Genomic DNA, 20,567 nt, shown 5'->3' with positions numbered 1-20,567 from the left:
GATTTGGGTGGTTGTAGCAGCAGGGTGGGGGCAGGGATGGGGGAGACAGAAGGCTCTTCATCTCATAAGCATATGCAAAAGACTGGAATGCTAATTACAAAATCCTTGGCCAGCTTCCAAAAACCAGTGGCATTTACATTTTCCCTAAGTCTTTCCAGAAACACAGGTAATTTACAGAGCTTGCTGTGGCTTGCTGTAGCTAACAGCACCCCACCTGCACGATGCAGTGCTGATGTAACATCAAACATTGGCTCTCTTGCCACAAAGAGATTGGGTAGCTCAGTAACTGACTTGAAATAGGGGCCACAAATCCCACTTGAAATCACTCCAAGGACTTGTTTCAGCCTCCTGCCTCCAGATTCTGATCAGCTTGGGATGTTTCTTATCACCTTTTTAACTCTAGGTAAAAACAAGTCTCTAGAGTTACTGGTTTATTGCTTTTCATTGTGCTCTATGTTTTAAAGATGTTGGTAGTTAAGGGCTTGGGCTTTGTCTTTGTTAATTATGCAGCTGGAGAACTAACTAGTCACCCTGTGGCAAAAAAAAAAAAAAAAAGTTAAAAATAAATGGATGAAGCTATTGTTTTTCCCTTTTTTAAAGCTGTGTTTTTTGACTCATGGTAAGGACAAACCATTTAATAACTGAGAGAATAAAAGTGTAGGTAAGAAACTGGCATTGAATGAATATTTTGAGCCAGCAACATACCAGCGGATATTTTTTTCCCAGACAGCACCTTTATGCAGTGGGTACCATTATTTTCCTTCACAGATGAGGAAACTGAGGCTCAGAGACATCAGATAACTTGCCTAAGTTCACAGGACACAAGGGGCAGAGGCTCAGTCACATGCTCGGTATCTATCCTGCATCTAAATTTAACAAGCGTGCCATAAATAGCCTGGTGTAAATTTAACATATATGTATACACATATATTTTAAGACTTTGAAGATGCCTGTATATTGTGTATTTCATCCTGACATGATAATTTGAAGCTCATGACTAACAAAAGACTGAAATTTCTGAAAGACGGGGCAAAAAAAATACAAAATGTTTTATACCACAGCGAGTCTTGAGATAGTAACCAACATTCTTCAATAGCCTTTTTAAGCGTGCAAGGCAAACTCTGCGTTATGGTCTTGTTCCATTTTACTGATCTGAGCATCAGGTTCCCTGCTAGAAAAGATGATGGGGCATTTTTCATGTCCATGCTTCATCCATCAGGCATGCTACCAACTTAAAATGGCAAGCCAAACTCAATCCTATGGGGGCAGTCTGAGAACCCCACAGAGTGGGCTGGACTTTCCACCTATACAACCTCAGTTAAGCACTGGATGGATCATCTTGCCTGTGCCTGGGAACTGGGAGACCCAGAACCGTGCACCAACATTCAAGGCAAAGTAACAACAACACAAAGAAGCAGATTCATACTGGTTGTCTCTCTGTAGTCACAAAGAAGTCAACAAAACACTCAAAACACACTCAAAACCAATGTTATATTTCATTAGCATTGTATAGCATGTACATCTCTGAGTTTAGAGACCAAGAAAACAGTATCCCAAATTCTTAACTGGGAAGCCTGGCAGCAGTAATGTGATGTAATGCTTCAAAGACATAGTTTTAGAAGCACACAGATTGGTTCTGGAAGCCCAAGTCCCCAGTTCCTAGCTGTTTTAACTTGGGCAAATCATTTTATTTCTGAGATTCCATGGAGTCCTCAATTTTAACATGGAGATAAAGTCTATACCACAGAGTTATTGAACAAATTAAATGAGATCATATAGTCACTTAGCATGGTGCCTGAGCTATGGTAACTGTTCAGAAATGGTGGTGGTAATACTCATTTTAGTTCTTATCTTTGTCCCTGAACCTTCTGCAGCCTCAGACAAGTCAATCCATTTTTTCACACCTCCAGCTATGATTCTGTATTGAATATCGCCTACTATACAAAACACTACAGAAAATTAAATGTTAAGTTTTGGCATCCAACTCACGAGATTTGGAGAAAAACCTACCAATCCATCTTGGTTATAAATAAATGAAATATTCACCTGCACACATACCCTTCAGGTCAAGTAGCCAAAAAGGTAAAGAAATGCACTAATCCATTTTCTACTATTTGAGTACCATATTTAGAGGCCATTCAAAGGGCCGGGCATAAGACTTTAGTTTATGTTTCAAAGGATTTCTATGAATGTTACAAAGACACAGAATAAAATTTGAGTCTTCATACTCCAATATCTTTTCAAGCAGAGAATTCAAAGCAAATTCCACATAGTCAAAGTAGAATACAGACAAACACATATGCAACCCTGGAGAAACCATTTTGCTTTAGGATTTTCTCTCCACTTTCATTTTCAGGGTGAAAATGTTTGATTCTGAAGCCTGTCAATCAATGCTAACTACTGCCTCCCTCACACACTTGACACCTTGTCTGCCTCAATTTGATGTCCTGGGTTAAAGTGCTGTAATAAAGAAATAGCACTCTAAGGATAAAAATCTCTTCCAAATAACAGAGAAAAAAGTTTGATGATGCAAAACACAATACCAAAAATGAGTTTTTTTTTTTAATCTGACAACTAAAAAAAAAAAAAAAAAAGAAGTTGCTTTCCAAAGTTGTTGAATTATGATAGACACAGGGGCCAAATGAGTAATTCCCTACAAGGGCCAAATAAGTAATAAAAATGAGTGAAGCCAGTTTTGTGTTAGATAATACATGGAACCTGACACATACGTTCAAGAGAGAGAGAGGAAAACTGGTCGAAAACAGATGTTCTGGCTAAAGGAGACAGTGAATCCATTAATAACAAGTAATAATGATATTCATGAATGTAAAACAAGTGGGTCAGACTGGAATATTAATGTAAAACTTCTCAATTTTTAAACCTTGACAAAGGATTTAAAATTCTATAAGAAAGAAAGAAGGAGAGAAAGAAAGAAAGAAAGAAAGAAAGAAAGAAAGAAAGAAAGAAAGAAAGAAAAAGAAAGAAAGTGACTGGGAGGGAGGAAGGAAGGAAGGATATGGTGGGAGCCAACACTGCACTGGCCAATAAAATGCAGGTGAGGGTTGTGTGCAGACTATGAGCAATCTAGGTGTCAACAATATTTTGCGTATTTATTCATGCTCCTAATGTCACAGGGAGAAGAAAAGTGGATTTAATTCAATTTGTGAGTGATAGGTATGATTTCAAAGCATCAATGGGTAGGATACCTGGGGGCTTTGGTGGTGGATTTTAACCATACGATGATACCCAGTGATACAAATTAGGGTGGTACCTAGTGATAAGTAGGGAGTCTAGAGCTATACATTTCTTTCCACACATTGACTTGTTTTCCTTTCTCTTTTGTTTGAACTTACCTTCTTAAGGGCACACATTTTATAGACTTTGTCTTCCTTTGGAACAATATGCGAACCTATTCCTAAGGGTACAGGGCACTTAAGTACTTTATAAGTGCAGAAGCCATTGTGTTGTAGTGGAAAAGCACTGCCATTTTGACCAGACTGTTATGGGTTGAATCCATGTGTCTCAAGACACTAGTTATAAAATGTCAGTGAGGTCACTCTGGGCCTCAGTTTCCTTACCTCTAAAATGGGGATAATAATATCAATTTGTTTTTTTTTAATAATACCAATTTGATACTATATAAATGGAAGGAGATAACATATATAAAACCACACACTAACACAAGGTGGGGATTCAATAATTATTAGAATTCCCTGTAAGTTTTGAAATTTTAAAAAAGTGAAATAAAAAGAATTTTTTAAAGAAAAATAACAAAGGGAGCTTCACGGTTGGCATGAATGAGCAGAAGGCAGTCAGTGACTCCAGCTTCTGGAGGCTGCAAGGGTACAAAGGACAGACATGTGGTCCTCAGGAAACACACAAGGGTCAATGAAAGGACATGTAAGAGGAAATGTGGTCTCCCCTTCCTTTTATTATCTGCATCTTGGGATTTTACCAAATTCAGAATTGCAGAGGCAAAAAGGGGCCACTGATTTCTTTAGTGAATCACTGGGGTAAAATATGGTGAAAAGTCACATGCTGTCATTTATTTTTTCATCAGCCAATTTTAGTTCACTTCTGCTCGGTAAGCTGCTTTTAGTAGAGTCATTTGGGTAACGCAACCTATCAAGAGAGATTTTTGTTTCCTTTTTACATTGTTATTGCTTTCAGTCACTCCAAAGAAAAATAATAAATAAATAAATAAATAAATAAATAAATAAATAAATATCATTATGCATAAGGTAGAAAAATCTAGAAAATTATGCAAAAACTTAAGGCCCCAGCTAACTTTGAAGCCCTTGTGCGTGAATCTGAGTGCATCAGTCTCAAGACCCTCAGCACACCCTTCCCTTGAGCTGGTGACATAATGCCCTTCATCTTCCATGGCTGGGTGGGAAGAATGGCCAACTAAATGCCCATGAGCAAGTTTGCAAGTCTGAAGAACTGTATTGATGCTTGCCAGTAATTCCACCCTAACTTTGGTTAAGGCAATTATTTCCCTTTGGTCTTCATTCTTAAGACTTCCTAATAAAAATGACATAGGGGATTAGACTGAAGGTTGGCTCTCACTTGGTTGTCAAAAAAGTGAATGCAAGCATCGACTGTGGCCACATATGCAAGTCCACACCAGGAGGCCATATCTATTCCCCTGTTCCCTATGCTGACCAGAACATGTCTGGAGGCTTGTTTTCCATTCCCAGCATAAGAAACATGAGGGGCAAAACAAGACAATTTTGCAAATATTTAAACATGTCAGAAACTATAGTTCTTCTAAAACATTCTAGAAACTTGAAACCAGAGTGCTCTTCTCAAATAGATGGGAGAAAACAAAACCAGGACTGGGTATATGAATACAGCCAAAGTCCACCCAATATTACCTTATTATTAAGAAATTTTCATGACCCTCAAGATTCTATGAGTATAAAATTAATTAAGAAAACACTACCACAGGGGCGCCTGGGTGGCGCAGTCGGTTAAGCGTCCGACTTCAGCCAGGTCACGATCTCGCAGTCCGTGAGTTCGAGCCCCGCGTCGGGCTCTGGGCTGATGGCTCAGAGCCTGGAGCCTGTTTCTGACTCTGTGTCTCTCTCTCTCTCTGCCCCTCCCCCGTTCATGCTCTGTCTCTCTCTGTCCCAAAAATAAATAAAAAAAGTTGAAAAAAAAATTAAAAAAAAAAAAAAGAAAACACTACCACAGATGGAGATTTTTGGAGGCCTGGTTTGACTGATCTGCTCTGGATATGAACAGAAGTAGCATTCACTAGTGCCAGGAAAGTTCTTCACAGAACTGTCTGCATTCTCCCTCTTTATCTCCTGGCCCTCTTCTCCCCCAACCAGCCTTCTCTCCTTTCATGCCATGGCAGCCCCGCTCACTGAATTGCTAACTTCCATGAATATGTCAGCCCCTAACTCATTCCACTCTGTGGCAGCATTTCACAGCATTGCCTTCCTTCCCGTCACAGACACAATGAACACATAGTCTTTCAGCTGCCTACCGAACACATTCCTTGGATGTCAACTGTCATCTCTAACGAATATGCCCCAGCCCCCTCCACTTGTCGCTGCTCCAGGGATCTGTTCCTCTACTTGTCTGTGTTACTCAGTCCTGTGAAGGACACGGCTCCATTCTCCCAGTGACTGAGGCCATACACACACAGGTCTTCTCTCTCTCTTTGTCTCACTCCTCCCTCATTCTTCATCAACCACTTCCACCAAGCTCACCTGCTTTATGTCTGTCCATCCAACTGCCTTATCTTCACCCTCCAGGCCTCAGTTTTATTTAGAGGGAGCTCCAGGGTCTTGGCCCAGGCCTTGGTGATGGTTACCTACACTGGCTTTCTGGTGTCAAGCTCACTACTATCTTCCTGCTCTCATTCTCCACCATAAGACTCCCAGAAACATACTCAGCAATGTGAACCATGATTCATACTCTTATTTAAAAGTTAGTTGGTTATGATAAGAGGTCTCTGTCTCTTAGAGGTATGGTCCAACTTCCAAAATATTTAACAGGGTTGAGTGTACAATAAAATTCTTATTAAAACCACACTTACCTTTTACAGAATGTTATTTCTAAAAATTTTTTTAATGTTTATTTATTTTTGAGAGAGAGAGAGAGAGAGAGAGAGAGAGAGAGAGAGAGGACGAGCAGGGGAGGGGAAGAAAGAGAGGGAGTGAGAGAATCTCAAGCAGGCTCCATACTGCCAACACAGAGCCTGATGTGGGGCTTGAACTCACAAGCCATCGGGATCATGACCTGAGCCAAAGTCGGACGCTTAACCGACTGAGCCACCCAGGCGTCCCCGTGGAGGGTGAGTTCTGAAGAAAATGACCCAGGGGTCAGAGGCATTACTCCAGTTTAAGGCTGCTATTCTTAGAACCTACTGCTGGCTCTGGGGCTCAGCTGAGTGCCTCCTATCACTGAATGTGAACGTGGGAGCTGCCTCTTGCCTTTCCCTGGCCATGTGAGCATAAAAGTAGATTTTCACACATGCTGTCATTTAGTCCACAGAACATCCTTATGACAATGCTGTAATCATCACCTGCCTTGTGCAGGAGAGGAAGTGGAGCTTCACAGAGGTGACCGAACTTCCTAGGGTGCATCATTTTCAAGTGGAGAGGCCAGGATTTGAACAGCACACTTTTGCTGTCATCACCTTGCTCCTCTGGTCTCCTGGTAGCCTTCCTTCGCCTGGGGACACTGCTCCTTCCCACAGTTAGCCTACATCTTCTCTGAACCATGCTGGAATAAGAGCACTGACCCTGAGTCCTTGAGCTGCCCTCGTGGGTCTCCGGCTGACCATCCCCATTCCGTTCACACAGGCTTTCTCCACACCAGATACAATTCAATTGACTAGGTTTCAGTTTACTAATTTGCAATCATTTTCCAGCCCTGCATTCCCTGAGATTACACGGGGGTCACCTTGACAGGAGTTCTGGGAGCCCACAAACTCTTCGGTTACACATTTACAAGCAATCTCTTGGTTTATTTCTGTTGCGGGAAGACCCATCCATTACAGGACGATTTTAACTAGTGAACTTTCAGAGGGCAGCCCTGTCTTTGGGGAGAGGGGCCTTCATTGTTCTTTCCTCATTTCACCTATGAGTGTTCCAGTGTGCTACTTAATTCTATTTATTTTATGACATAGATGTAGGTATTTTTTCTTAGAAATTAACTTCAATAAATCAATATTGCCTCCTCCCATTTAAGACACTGAAAACTAGAGAAAATAATAAAAATGATGACTAACAAATTTTTGAGAAATAAATACATGGCACATCAGCTAGATGCAGAAGTTACTGCTAACTCAGCCAGGACTCAACAGAGATACCAGAGATATGCTTCTTCTTTTTTCTCTTCTCTTCTCTTCTCTTCTCTTCTCTTCTCTTCTCTTCTCTTCTTTCTCTCTCTTCCCTTCCCTTCCCTTCCCTTCCCTTCCCTTCCCTTCCCTTCCCTTCCCTTCCCTTCCCTTCCTTTCCCTTCCCTTCCCTTCCTTTCCCTTCTCCCCTCCCCTCCCTCCCCCTTTTCTTTCTTTCTTTCTTTCTTTCTTTCTTTCTTTCTTTCTTTCTTTCTTTCCTTTAAATAAAATAGGAAACTGAAGCTCAGAGAGGCTAAATGATTTAGGCTGTATAGTTACTTAAATGACAAATCCAGGATTTGATCATCTCATTACATAATAAAGTGTTACTTAGACATAAATTACATTTTATATCCAGAAAATGAGGGTGCTGCCAGCAAAGGTAGCTACAATTGTGTGTTCTTTTTTTTAAGGTATATTTATTTATTTTGAGACAGAGAGAGAGAGTGAGAGAGAGAGAGCGTGTGAAAAGGGTAGGGACAAAGAGAGAGGAAGACAGAGAACCCCAAAGCAGGCACCACATTGTCAGCACAGAGCTCGGTGTGGGGCTCAATCTTACGAATCACAAGATCACAACCTGAACCAAAATCAATAGCTGGCTGTTTAACCCGCTGAACCACCCAGGCACCCCAGTTGTGTGCTCCAGGTGTATTATGGGTATTAGTTCATGCTATTTTTACTGCAAATCTATAAGGCAGATTTGCAAAGGAGATAGAGCTATTTTCTCTCTTCCTCCTTCCCTCTCCTACTCTTTTTCTCCTGCTCCTCCTGTTCTTAATGATGAAGACTCTACAGTTTGAGAAAAATGCAGAAAACACTAGGATTTATCTGTAGTTAGCCTACAGAGTCCCCATGGACCTCAGAAGCAATACCAGTCATGGCAGAAATGACCAAGGCAGAGACAAGGAAGTGGAGAGGAACTCATTATCACCTGGGGCCCATCACAGCTGTCCACACTTGGTTAAGGTGTCCAGCAAGTTCTGAGCAAAAAGAAGTTGTACCTGGTGTCTCTCTCTGTGGCCATGTTTACCTCTACTGAGTTCTGCATATTCCTCCTCAGGTAGAGGAGCATGTCCCCCAGAGTCAGGGCGTCCAGATCTGAACTGATCCCCTTTGTGGTCTGGGTAACATCCTAAGTCCCTTTGGCAATTTGGCCACACCTACCAAAATAGAAAAGTGGATAATTTGACAGTTTTAAGTTAAGGGTCTATGCAGTAGAAATAATAATTTTCAAAGAGTCTTGCAAATCAAGACTCAAAAATGTTCACTGCAGCGTTTTTTCTCCCTAAGAGTGAAAAGTCACTGACAAGGAAAAAGTTTATCATAAAGGAACGGTAAAATAACTTATGATACAGACATACTATGGATACTTTGCAGCTATTAAAATGGACAGGATATACTTGTTTTCATGCTTATTTAATGATGCCAAGTAAAAGCTCTCCAAGACATATTTTATGTGAGAAAAGTGAGCTGCAGAATAATATGTTTAATATGATCTCACATTTTTTAAATGTTTTATGTTGATTTATTTTTGAGTGGGGGGAGGGACAGAGAGAGAGGGAGACAGAATCTGACGCAGGCTCCAGGCTCTGCACGGTCATCAGAGAGCCCCATGCAGGACTCGAACTCGTGTACTGCGAGATCATGACCTGAGCTGAAGTCAGACGCCTAACTGACTGAGCCACCCAAGCACCCCAGTATGATCTCACATTTAGTGAATATGACATACACATAGGAAGATATTTATATGTAGAAGTACCTTATGTGCCCAACTATTATCTTTAGGTGTCAGATTATATATACAGAGCACAAGTATGGATTCCAAGTGGTGGTGAGGAAGGAGATTCTACTTTTTTGCTTAAATATTTCTGAAACATTTGAGTTTTTATAGTAAGTATATAATAGAATGGATTTATTTTATGAAAATGAGCTCCTAAAATTTAAAAAAAAATCAAGAGAAATATTCCTCTTATGCTTTGTTAAATATAGAAACCTAAATTGGGTGAGTCAGAACTGACAATTGTGAGCAAATTTGTAGAGCAGATAAAAGAGGTAAGCAGCTCATGCAATTTGGATCTGAGTAAGAGCTACTGTTAGGTGAGTAATGCTGTACACTTAGTGATAAGTATGCAAATGAAAATAGAAGCCAAAGTCCCACTGCATTTTTCGGTATAATTATAATATATTGTTATACAATAACAATCCGAATCAAAATGTTATATAAAATATACTATATAAATGCAAACTCTTAACCTTCATATTGACTTCGAGTTCTATTTCTGATACTCACAATTTTGCAATTACCCAAGTAATGCGATTCCACAGACAATTTAGAGACTGTATTTGTACAGCCTGACAGAGAACTGATGTAATAAAAGTCTGAGTCTAAAATACTAACAAGTATTTTATAACTGAGCTTTGTTTTCTAGAACCAACAGGTCTTAAATTCCTTATATTGAATATTTTCCCAAGAAATGATAGATGGTGGCAGCACTAAACTAAAACAAACAAATAAACAAACAGAAAACAATCCCTAATGCTGTCTTTGGTACGATATCAACTATTTCACTCCATTTAGAATTCTATAAAATAATGATGTGGTATACTTTTGAATTATCACCCTCTGGATATAGATTCTTTCCCCCCATTTTTGTGCTGTTCCTTCTTTTCTTGAGTATGTGATGCTTTCTATTGAGAGAATAGATGCACCACGACACATTCTGTCTAAAAACGATCTGAAATCTAGTCATGGGATAGTTTAAACAAGCCAAAGCAAGTTGCCCCAGGATATACATTTTAAGTGGAAATGTAATGAATTAAACAGCAGACAATAGCTAGTAAGTGAAGGGCATATTTGGCCAGGGAGAGAGGATGGGGAGAAAGGAAACCCCATGGATTCATTATTTCATTCCTTGTTTCAGCAGTCAATGCATGAAGGACCTACCATGTGCCATGCATACTTCTCTCTAACATGAGGTGCAGGCCCTGATTATAGTACTAGATGAATGTGGGAATTCATGGAGTGCAAGTAAAAATACAGATAAAGCTTTCATAATTTCTGACTGCTAGGAACAAACGCACTTTCAAAACTCAATAGGCAGTAGAACAGCTCATAAACAGTTTCATGAATAATAAAATTTAACCAGCAAAGAACATAGAATCTTAGTGTTTTCTGAGGTGATCCTTTCCTTTCTCTCAGGATTCAGGACTCCTGCGCCATCTTAAGACACTACCAAGAATGAGGCACCATTCCTGTCCCAAGTCTGGGAATCTCAGGGGTGGAAGGTTGAAGAAAGGAGGTCTGCGAGACCACAGAACAGCCTATGTGGGGGAACAGCAGAATCCTAAACCCCTTGGGTGTATCCAGCATCCTCCTCCTGAAGGCAACTGTCTCAGTAAATCTTGTGGGAAAAGCAGGAAGGGTCTTTGTGAAGGTCAAAGTCCTGGGACTGGATTAGATGTGAAGTTACCAAAGAGAAAAGCTGAAGGCAAATGTATAAAAAGATAACTTTTGGAGCACAGTGGCCACTTCCAACTACTCTTTGAGAGCCAGAAGGGAAATGAATGTGTGGCGGAAAGTTTAGGCTAAACTTTGGGTGAATGTTTCTTGTGAGGTTATAAAAGCTGGATAACAGCTAACAATGAAATAAAGATCAGTTAATCCTACAATGACCATGGCCTGACCTACAGAAAGTAAAAATATGCCCAACGGAAGACATTCAATTGTTCATTCATGGATTTGACACCATTTATTAAATAATTTCTCTGTGGTAGAGAAGTGGAATCAATGGCAAAAGAATGGTTTGAAGCTTTAGGATTCCATATACTGAAAAAAAAAATCTAAAAATATCCTGTATATATATTTTTTTAAGAAACAGAATAATAGATTCCCTTTTTTTGGATGACCAGATGACCAGAATTTAAACCTTATACCATTTTCTCTTCCTATCTTGTACCATATCGCTTTATGTAAGGGTACATCAAGGACAAAAGGCAAAGAACAGAGTTACTGAAAATCATATAAAAATGTCTATACTTTCTTATGAATAAATTTTTAAAAATGTTCTACTGTTAAGCAACAGAGCTTCATTTCAATTCTACCTGGTTGTTTGGTTGAGCAAAGTCCTCATTAGGGCCATGGGCCCCCACCAACAGGGACCCTTAGGAGGATCTCCCTGCCTCCTCCAATTGGATCCTTCCTCCCATTGGATCCCTCTACTTGGCTGACAGCTTCCCACCCACACAGCCCCACTGTCCCTGTGCTGTCTCCAGCCTGGAACTGCCCCCAGTGTCCTTCGTTATTCCCCACAGTCCATCAGTCTGAAGTAATGGGATCAGAAAACACCCGATTGGCAAGATTTCTATACGTCAAACCACTAAGTTGAAGACAAGTTCCTTTACAATCATTGACTGTAAAACTGTTACTCATTCAAAGTCTTCTCATTTCTCTTCCTTTTTTTTTTATTTTTCCTTCTGTTTAGTTCTTTGGCTGAGACAGAAACCCCTGGAGATAGAACACCTGACCGTGATGCCTAACTGACGCTTCCCTTTACTCTAAGAAAGAGTTGTGCTTTTGGTGTTTGTCAAGTTCTTCTTTCCCCTCCATCCACCTCCATCTTCTGGGCTGACTCACCTCCCCTCCCACCCACCACATGCTCATTTTCCCCCTTTACTTGGTCTGGCAGCAATGTATTCAGTTCCAGAGGTTGATTAAAACAGAATAAACTATTATCAACTACCAGAGGCCTGGAAGATGGCTGAGCCTCCCAGAGCAGCCTGTTTTAGCAAAAGGAAACCCACAGGCTGCCACGATGTGATTGGAGAAGCCCTGGGAGAGGTCTCTGGCATCCTCACCTGCTGTCACAACTGAAAATCTCAAATTGGTGGCTCCTTTTATGTAGTAACCAAGCGTATCCTTGGATTCAGCAGGAATCCCACCCTGCCCCCTTAGGCACGTGATCTGAACTGAGGTTACCATATCAGAGCCTCAGTTTCCTTTTCTGGGCAAAAAAAGATGATAAAACCCACCTCAAGCGTTGTGGGGATGACACTATGAAATAGAGCACATAAAATGCCAAGAACACTTCAGTGCATGATAGGTAACATTTTTAAGCGACAATATTACCCAGAAGTTGTAATACATCAAAATGCTATCAGCTAGATGTTCCACCAGCCCAAATCAGTTTTCTGATCAATTTTACCAAAAGCAGAAACTTGAGGGAACTGTACAATATAAATATATTTGAGGTTTCTTAGGAGCATTTTGAAACACCAGCGATACTAATAGGGGCACTCTCTTCTGAAACAAAAATTTGAGATGTGTGGAAAGCCAGCTTGACCACATGGAAGCTAAGAATGTGGTTGGAAGAATGTTAAAAAAAAGATAGAAAAACAAAAACATGACTATTTCACAATCCTGTGTGCTTTTATCCTTTTCTCTTCTGCATTAAATAATAGACTTGAATAGATAAGTGATGAATGCATTTCCACAAGGCTCTGGCAGGGTTCATATTGGAAAGGATATTCTGTGTCCACAATCTTGGTATAGACAAAGGGATCTCATTACTATTTCAAATACAAGAAGCTTCTTGATCTGGATTTAGTCTTCTTTCCTGTCTTCCTCTCTTATAAATCCCCCACATGAAAACGGGGCAACAATCACACCAAAATATTTGTGTGTAGGAGAAGTAGTGATTTTTATATTATTTCACATTTCCCTGTCTGAGCATATGAAGGTTCTACCTACCCATACTATACTAACTTTAGCTAACTTCTTTCGGTCCTTCAAAACCTAATTGCCACTTGTCCCAGCCCATATCCACCACAGGTCTGGGCGCATCTATACTTATCTCTATTACCAAATTCATCACAAAGGTCCGTATATTGCTAACTAAGTATTTTTCCCCCTCACTGTTCCGTGAGTTCCTCAAGGGCAGAGACTATAATGCCTTTGGCTTTCTCTGCAAAGCAGACTGCTTGACTGGCATAGACTAGGCACTCAATAAACAGGTGATACATGAGTAAATGTCAAATGGAATAGTACATGCAGTTGCTTCTATAACAGGGTATTTTCCAGACTCAATATATTAGAGTGTGTGACTGTCCGAAGACAAAGGAATGAAATCCAGAAGAGTTAAATCAGAATCTCAGCCTCTGCTCCTTCATAAGAATGACAGAAGGAACTCCCTGATCTCACCTGGATTTTGCCCTGAGACACTCAATGTGTTATTCTAGCCTTGGTGAAGTAGGCATCTTTACAAAAGAAAGGTCTGGTCAGTTCTCTTGATCTTTGCTTTGTGGGTTGTTGAACAAAATTTATATCTAAAATAAAACGCTGCTGCCTCTAATAAAGGTTGTTTGCCACAGAAAGTGGCAGATAATGGGGCTTTTTCCCTGGCTTTAAAGGAACTGGAAAAGGATATGAAAAATGCAATAACTTCTATGTTGATAGAGGTATGATGACACCAGAGTTGACAGAAAGGACATTTTGAAGTGTTCCTCTGGGTACAGCCTAGATGATGAAGTTGAGTCAACACTTTATAAAGGGTTCAAAGCTTAGTGAACTAGTGAGCAGGTCAAACGAGGAAGAGGGTGTAATCTGAATAAAAGAGAGAGTCAGTGGAAAATCCTAGAGAAGAGAGTGTGGAAACATATCAACATGGTGGCCTATTTTTAAGTAATATGATGTCATTCTCTCCCACTGCCCCTCATTGCTTAATAAATTAAGCCCAGCCCTGGTCAGTTGTTCCCTAGGAAGGAAAGGCACTGAGGCAGTGTCCTGTATGCAAAGGGCCACACCACAGGAAATGAAACAGTGAGCAAAGATCAAAGAGTTCAGCCACTAGGGAGTGAATTGAAGGTAATTAGGAGAAACACTTCACCTTCTCTTTATATTCTACTGCCCCATATCAACTTCTCTGATTATACATGATGAAAGAAAGGTGTTTCCATTTAGGTGTATACATCTATAATTTCTGATGTCAAGCATAGAGAAGGGGAATTAATAAATCATGCAAAAGTGAGTGATTCTAAGCTGCTGATTGCAGATCATTTTGACTATGTTTTCCTGGCAACAAAACCATTTAACTTTTCCACAAAAATCTCTCAAGCTTTGGAGGAGCCATTTTGTGGTCATCCCTCATCCTCAGAGGTCTTCTAAATTCATTTATTCAGTTAACTACCACTGAGTTTCCACTGCACAAGGGATAGATCCTGAGGGATAATATTAAAAGACATAGTCCCCATCCAAAATATGAGTTATAATTGATTGCAGGTCTTCATGACATTATGATAGAAGGCACCGCAGGGTAAAGTGGGGGCCCAAAGAATGGAGAAGTCCATCCTACCTCCAGTCAACTTTGTTTGATTTTACCCATGTGAAGATTTTGAGGTAACTTGCCTCAGGGCCCAGGCAGCCCTACAACATTCTGAAAGGGTGGCCCATCTAGAAGAACCTGGTGGAGGTGTTTGGTCCTTTCCTCATTGAATTTAGATTTTGACTCTACCTGCAGTTTTATTCAAAACAGTCTCTGCTGTTATCAATTTAAACACCAGAGAAAAAGTACTTAAAAATTTTTAAGTGGGTTGAAAGCAGTTGGACTTAGGAATTCTTAATTGAGCAGAATTTCATGAAGCAAGCAAAATTACAAAGCCAAAACTAAAGAATGCCTGAAATTTAGTGACAACAAAATGGTCTTGGAAATGTTCTGTATTTTCATAATACAGTGAAAAACAGGTAGTTCACTTGAAGGACAAGGGGTCTTAACCTTACAAAAGCAATAAGGTAGGGGAGAGGAAGAGAGACGCTGGCCCCAGCCATAACTGAGTTCAAATTCTGGATCCGTCACTTAATACATGTGGGTCAGTGACCCTACTCAACTTCTGTGTAAACCACATTCCTCAACCTTAAGATGCAAAAGTGAGACAATCATAAGGAATTAGTATGTTTTTTTTTTGTGAAGATTAAGTAGATGTTCAATAAATATAAATTTCCTTTGTTATCATTGTATTGGTCAGGAGAGGGTGGGCCGGTGACTGAAACATCAGTGGGAAAATGGGAGAATGAAGACACAGTTTGTATGATTACACATCTCTGCCTCCCCCACTCTCTCCCAGAAGCTATATTCCACACATTATAGAAACACTGACTACATGACAAAGCTTAATGTTACATTTCATTCTGTTGTGAAAAAAACAAACGTTCAGAATAGAAGGTGGTGATGAGGTGATGTGTTTTATGTTACAAACCTCAGTGATAGCCCTAAAAGTACTAGAGCTGGCAATTTTCCAAGTTACAAACAATCACAATCATTAGGGGGACCTAGTTTATATTGAATTTCTCAACCATGTCTTTTTCTCTTGGGGGAAATTCTATGCATCAATTAATGTGTTTCCTCCACAACTGCAGAAAGATCATGATCCCCATTACCATTCATCCTTGTCAGCATCGCAATTGCAGAAGTGTCGAATGTCCAGGCAACTCTCATCCAGGCCACATTCACACTGCTGGACCCCAGGAGGGGCACCTCCCCAGTAAGGGTGCCTTTCATTAGACCGCCCAATCCACCAGGTAAATGGTGTTCCATCTGAAAGACAAGATAGTTTGCAGAGGGTGTCAGAAGCTGAGACGAAAGTGTCTTGAAGAATGTACATATATATAGATAGATAGATAGATAGATATACGTATATACTTATATATACGTAATATGTATCTATACATATATACATACACATACTATATATATTCTGTCTCTCACTTCCTCTCTTCTCTTCTTTCCTTTTCTCTCCCTCTGTTTCTTTTCTTTTCTTTTTTCCTTTCCTTTTTCTTTTTCTTTCTTTCTTTTCTTTTCTTCCTTCCTTCCTTCCTTCCTTCCTTCCTTCTTCTTTCTTTCTTTCTTTCTTTCTTTCTTTCTTTCTTTCTCTCCCTGTATATCTATCTATCTATCTATCTATCTACATACATACAAATCTATGTATCCATATACACACATCTGTATCTATATATCTATATCCATACCCATATCTATATACATATAAAGATATAGATAAAAACAACACTGTCATGAAAAGTATTTATGTAGTGGGATATAAGTTAATCACAATGGTCAGAGACAGGGTCACAAACTCAAATCAGGCAGGTATCACAATTAATTAAATTGGGCTAGATTTCAGACCAAAAATTTTTAAGTTACAGATACAATAATTAATTTCCTTATAAAATTACCAAAGGTAAAATAACAGCATGAGGGCCAAGATTGGTCTCAGTTTCTCATAGACTCTGAGGGCAGAGGGACACTAAGGTGAAGAAAGAATGGTGGTACCCTGGATTACCATAGCTTCCAACTTGTTTAAACAGAGGTCATATATTTCAAGTTCAAAGACTAGAAGGAAAAAAAAAATAAAACCTTCTGAAGATCAATTGTGTGGGTGGGCCAAATAATTCCTTCTGAATGTCATATTTAACCTATACATCTGGTATATAAACTCTGATTTCTGGTTTATATAATAAACAGAAAACTATTTTGGAGTCTTGTTTTTGGCAATTTATTTTTTTTTAAGTTCAGTAAAATCTCTTGGAGTTTTCCTTTATAACTGGGAATATGTCACTAGATTAAAATTATTACTCAAAAATGATAATTATCATAAGAATCCAAGTCATGGGTTGTAGGCAGACATGGATTATGCATTTTTGTCTTCATGGAGTTACGTCCAGGTTCCTTTGGAAATTGCTGTTTTGTTTCTGTTTATCATACAACAAGCACTTAATATGTGATTATTTAAAAAATGAAAGAAATGCTTATGAGGGGCCATTTTTTAATGCCGTGCCATTTTAAAGTAGAATAATACTTGTCTGATAATGTTACTAGGTGGGAATTTTGCCAAGTCAAGATTTAACTGCACATGCAACTTCTGATTTACAAACACATAATTTACAAACCATTCGTGTATGCACAGATAGCAACAACTTTCCAAGAATCGCTCTCAGTGCTAATACCCTTATGAAAGTCACTGAGGCAAGCAGGGAGAGAAGTGACAATCTGGAACTTCCAAGAATCAGTAGGTCATTGGAAAAACATAAGAAAGATGCTGTGAAAAGCAGAAGAGTCTTAGCATTACCGAGTTAGAGGGAGGTCAGCCTGAAGGACCAAACTCATGCCAAAATACCACTCCTGACTCTGCCTAAAATGTCCCAAGCCCCCTTATTATCTTTTAAGCTAGAATTCAAGTTAGAGATGTTTGTTAGCGAGTACCTTCTTTTTAAAGACTAATTCTCAATGGTATAAATCCATTTTTCCCTACTTTCAAACAGCTGTAAATCATTAAACACTAGTTCAAATGAATTGCTTTGCTTCTAAATCCTAGCTTAGATAAGCCACGTACAAGTGGCCTAGAGAGATTTTTCCAGTGGGTGAGTTCAGGCAACACGAGGGTAAAATATTGTGTATGTGATATGTTTACCAATGGTGGCTTTGGGTCCAAGAAATGGGAAGAAATCTCTTCATCTCTAGCTCCTTCTGACACTGCTCAGTCCTCTCCTCCATAATCTAGAATCCAGATCCCATAGTAATGTTCAATGTCATCATGGATCATTTTTGTTTGTGAGCTAAACAAAAGTTGTAATTATATATATATATATATATATATATATTTATATTTATATTTATATATATATATATATTTATATTTATATATATATATTTATATTTATATTTAATGTTTATCTATTTTTGACAGAGAGAGAGAGAGAGAGAGAGAGAGCGAGCGAGCATGAACATGAGCGGAGGAGGGGCAGAGAGAGATGGAGACACAGAATCCGAAGCAGGCTCCAGGCTCTGAGCTGTCAGCACAGAGCCCGATGCGGGTCTCAAACTCACAGACCACGAGATCATGACCTGAGCCTACGTCGGACACTTAACCGACTGAGCCACCCAGGCGCCCCAAGTTGTAATCATATTAATAGCATCATTACTAACGGTATGAGTTCTGGACAACCAATCTGTGCATAGCTTCTGGTGTCTATGTTGCTTCCTAGGAGTTTCACCAATGCTTACTTGTTATCTTAAGCCCCTAGAAGTTCCACAGCAGCTCAAGGCTTTGCTGTGTTGTAAATCCATCAGTGTCTTGTAGAACTGAGGCTTAAGGTCCCCTCTTCATGTCTGGAAATTAGTATTAAGGTTTTAAATTGTTTTAACTGAATGACTGTAAATGAGCAAGAAGAAAGGAAGCGACAGAGAGGAGAAACACACACACACACACACACACACACACACACACTCACACACTCATATGCAGAAATCTGAAAGCAGAACCATCATTGCTCAGTTTTCCTCCTGGATGTTCCACTTTTGTGTTTGTTTTCCTGAGGAGTACTAAATGGAGCGTAAGCAATAAGGAAACAGGATCAAAAAGGGTGGGACTTGCCTTGATTCATGACACTAATGATGTGGTCAGGAAGGGTAGTCTACACCCTAGCTGCACATTTTGACCACTGGGGAAGTCCGGTTTATTTTCACCTGCCCAGGTGTTTTAAAAAGTGAAAGAACAAAGCACAATTATAAATATGTAGATATATCTCAACATTCATCCAACAAATATTTACTGAAGATCTATAATATCCCAGGAACTATTCTAGGCACTTGGGATAAATCACTTTAAGAGGAACCAAACCGACCAACCAAAGAAAACAAGCCCCTCTCCCCCAATCTTACATTGTAATTACAGTAAACAAATAATAATAATAATAATAATAATACATTTAATATTTAGAAAGGAACAAGAGGTATGGAAACAATACAATAGGCTAGAAAAAGTGGGCTGCAAAAAAAGTGTGGGCTGAAGTTTGAGAATGGTCAGGATAGAACTTGATAAAAAAAAATACTCTCTGAGCAAAACTTCAAGGAAGGAGCAAGTGACATGTGGCTGGTCATCTAGAGAAGAACCCAGCAAACAATGCAAACATTCAATGTAAAGGATCAGGGAGTGTGGGATCAATGTAAAATAAGGGGATTTCCTAAAATCTATCGCCAGGTTTTCAAACTACGATTTTCCAAATTTTGCGGAAACTCTAATTGGAACATTTAACAAGAAAAAAAATATCAGGAAAGAGGCAAAATAGAACATTTATTAATCAGGTTCTTGCCTACAAACTAAGAATTCACTCTGATAGTACCAAGTCCAACTTTTTTTAAGTTTATTTATTTATCTTAGAGAGAGAGAGAGATTGAGAGAGAGAGAGAGAGAGAGAGATTGAGAGAGAGAGAGAGAGAGAGAGAGAGAGAGATTGAGAGAGAGGGAGGGAGAGAGAGGATCCCAAGCAGGATGATCCCAAGCAGGCTCCACACCAGCTGCGTGGACCCAGATGCGGGGCTTGAACTCACGAACTCTGAGATCATGACCTGAGCCAAAACCAAGAGTCAGATGCTCCAGTGACGGAGCCACCCAGGCACCCCATCAAGGAGTATTTATTAAGAAGATACCAGACTGCCACAGAACCGTGACCAAGGAAGTAATGGGCTTTTGGCTAATGGGCTCGCCACCTTGCTCACTGGCCTGCTCAGGGAGCTCTGCCTGGCTCACTGTCCCCGAAAGTTAAAAGTTGGAGACCTATGCATCTGAGTTTGTTACACTGCCAGTGCCAGGACCACTCCTCCCTAAGCATCTCAGGTTAACAGGCCCCATCCCTCCAAAGAGAGATGTTTCTGTGGCCCTCAACCCCAACCAGCAGAACAGAAGCTCCGTGTAGAGCCTCCTTCCCAGTCAGAGCTGCACACAGGGGCCTGATCTGGAAAGCACAAGGACACCTCTGCAACCCAGCTGGAAGGGAGACTGAGGATGCAAATTCTGACTCCTTACAGAGGCAGGACTCACGGTGTGAATTTTCCCTAACACAGAAATGTCACTCCAAAGATATTGGACAGGTATAAATAAGACAAATGGCTCTTCTGGAGCTAAATACACACTTAGTATTACTTAATGGATCAGAACTCTAAACTGGGGGCACCTGGGTGGCTCAGTCGGTTAAGTATACAACTTTGGCTCAGGTCATGATCTCATAAGCCCCACATTGGACTCTGTGCTGACGTCTCAGAGCCTGGAACCTACTTCAGATTCTGTGTCTCCCTCTCTTAGAAACTCAGCAGTAAGCACTGAGGGTGGGAGAGGTGGTGAGGTCCTCAGTATGCAGCATACAGAACAAAAATCACTAAAAAATTTA

The 20,567-nt window shown here is 39.9% G+C and overlaps 1 protein-coding gene across 2 annotated transcripts in view; it reads right to left on the bottom strand.

The window, feature by feature from the left end:
- The window catches only part of CNTNAP5 (contactin associated protein family member 5), a 796,957-nt gene that overhangs the window by 133,738 nt on the left and 642,652 nt on the right, over window positions 1-20,567 (bottom strand). For both annotated transcript variants that reach the window (XM_047084746.1, XM_047084747.1), the window contains exon 14: window positions 15,783-15,939. In XM_047084746.1, coding sequence (XP_046940702.1) covers window positions 15,783-15,939 — 157 coding nt within the window. The remainder of the gene's footprint in view (window positions 1-15,782; window positions 15,940-20,567) is intronic.

The sequence above is a fragment of the Lynx rufus genome, unplaced genomic scaffold, assembly GCF_022079265.1.
Source record: "Lynx rufus isolate CCGP_SWC_20201006 ecotype Redwood Valley unplaced genomic scaffold, mLynRuf1.p SCAF_2, whole genome shotgun sequence".
NCBI classification, from domain to species: domain Eukaryota; kingdom Metazoa; phylum Chordata; class Mammalia; order Carnivora; family Felidae; genus Lynx; species Lynx rufus.
This window is presented reverse-complemented; position numbering and strand designations above follow the sequence as displayed.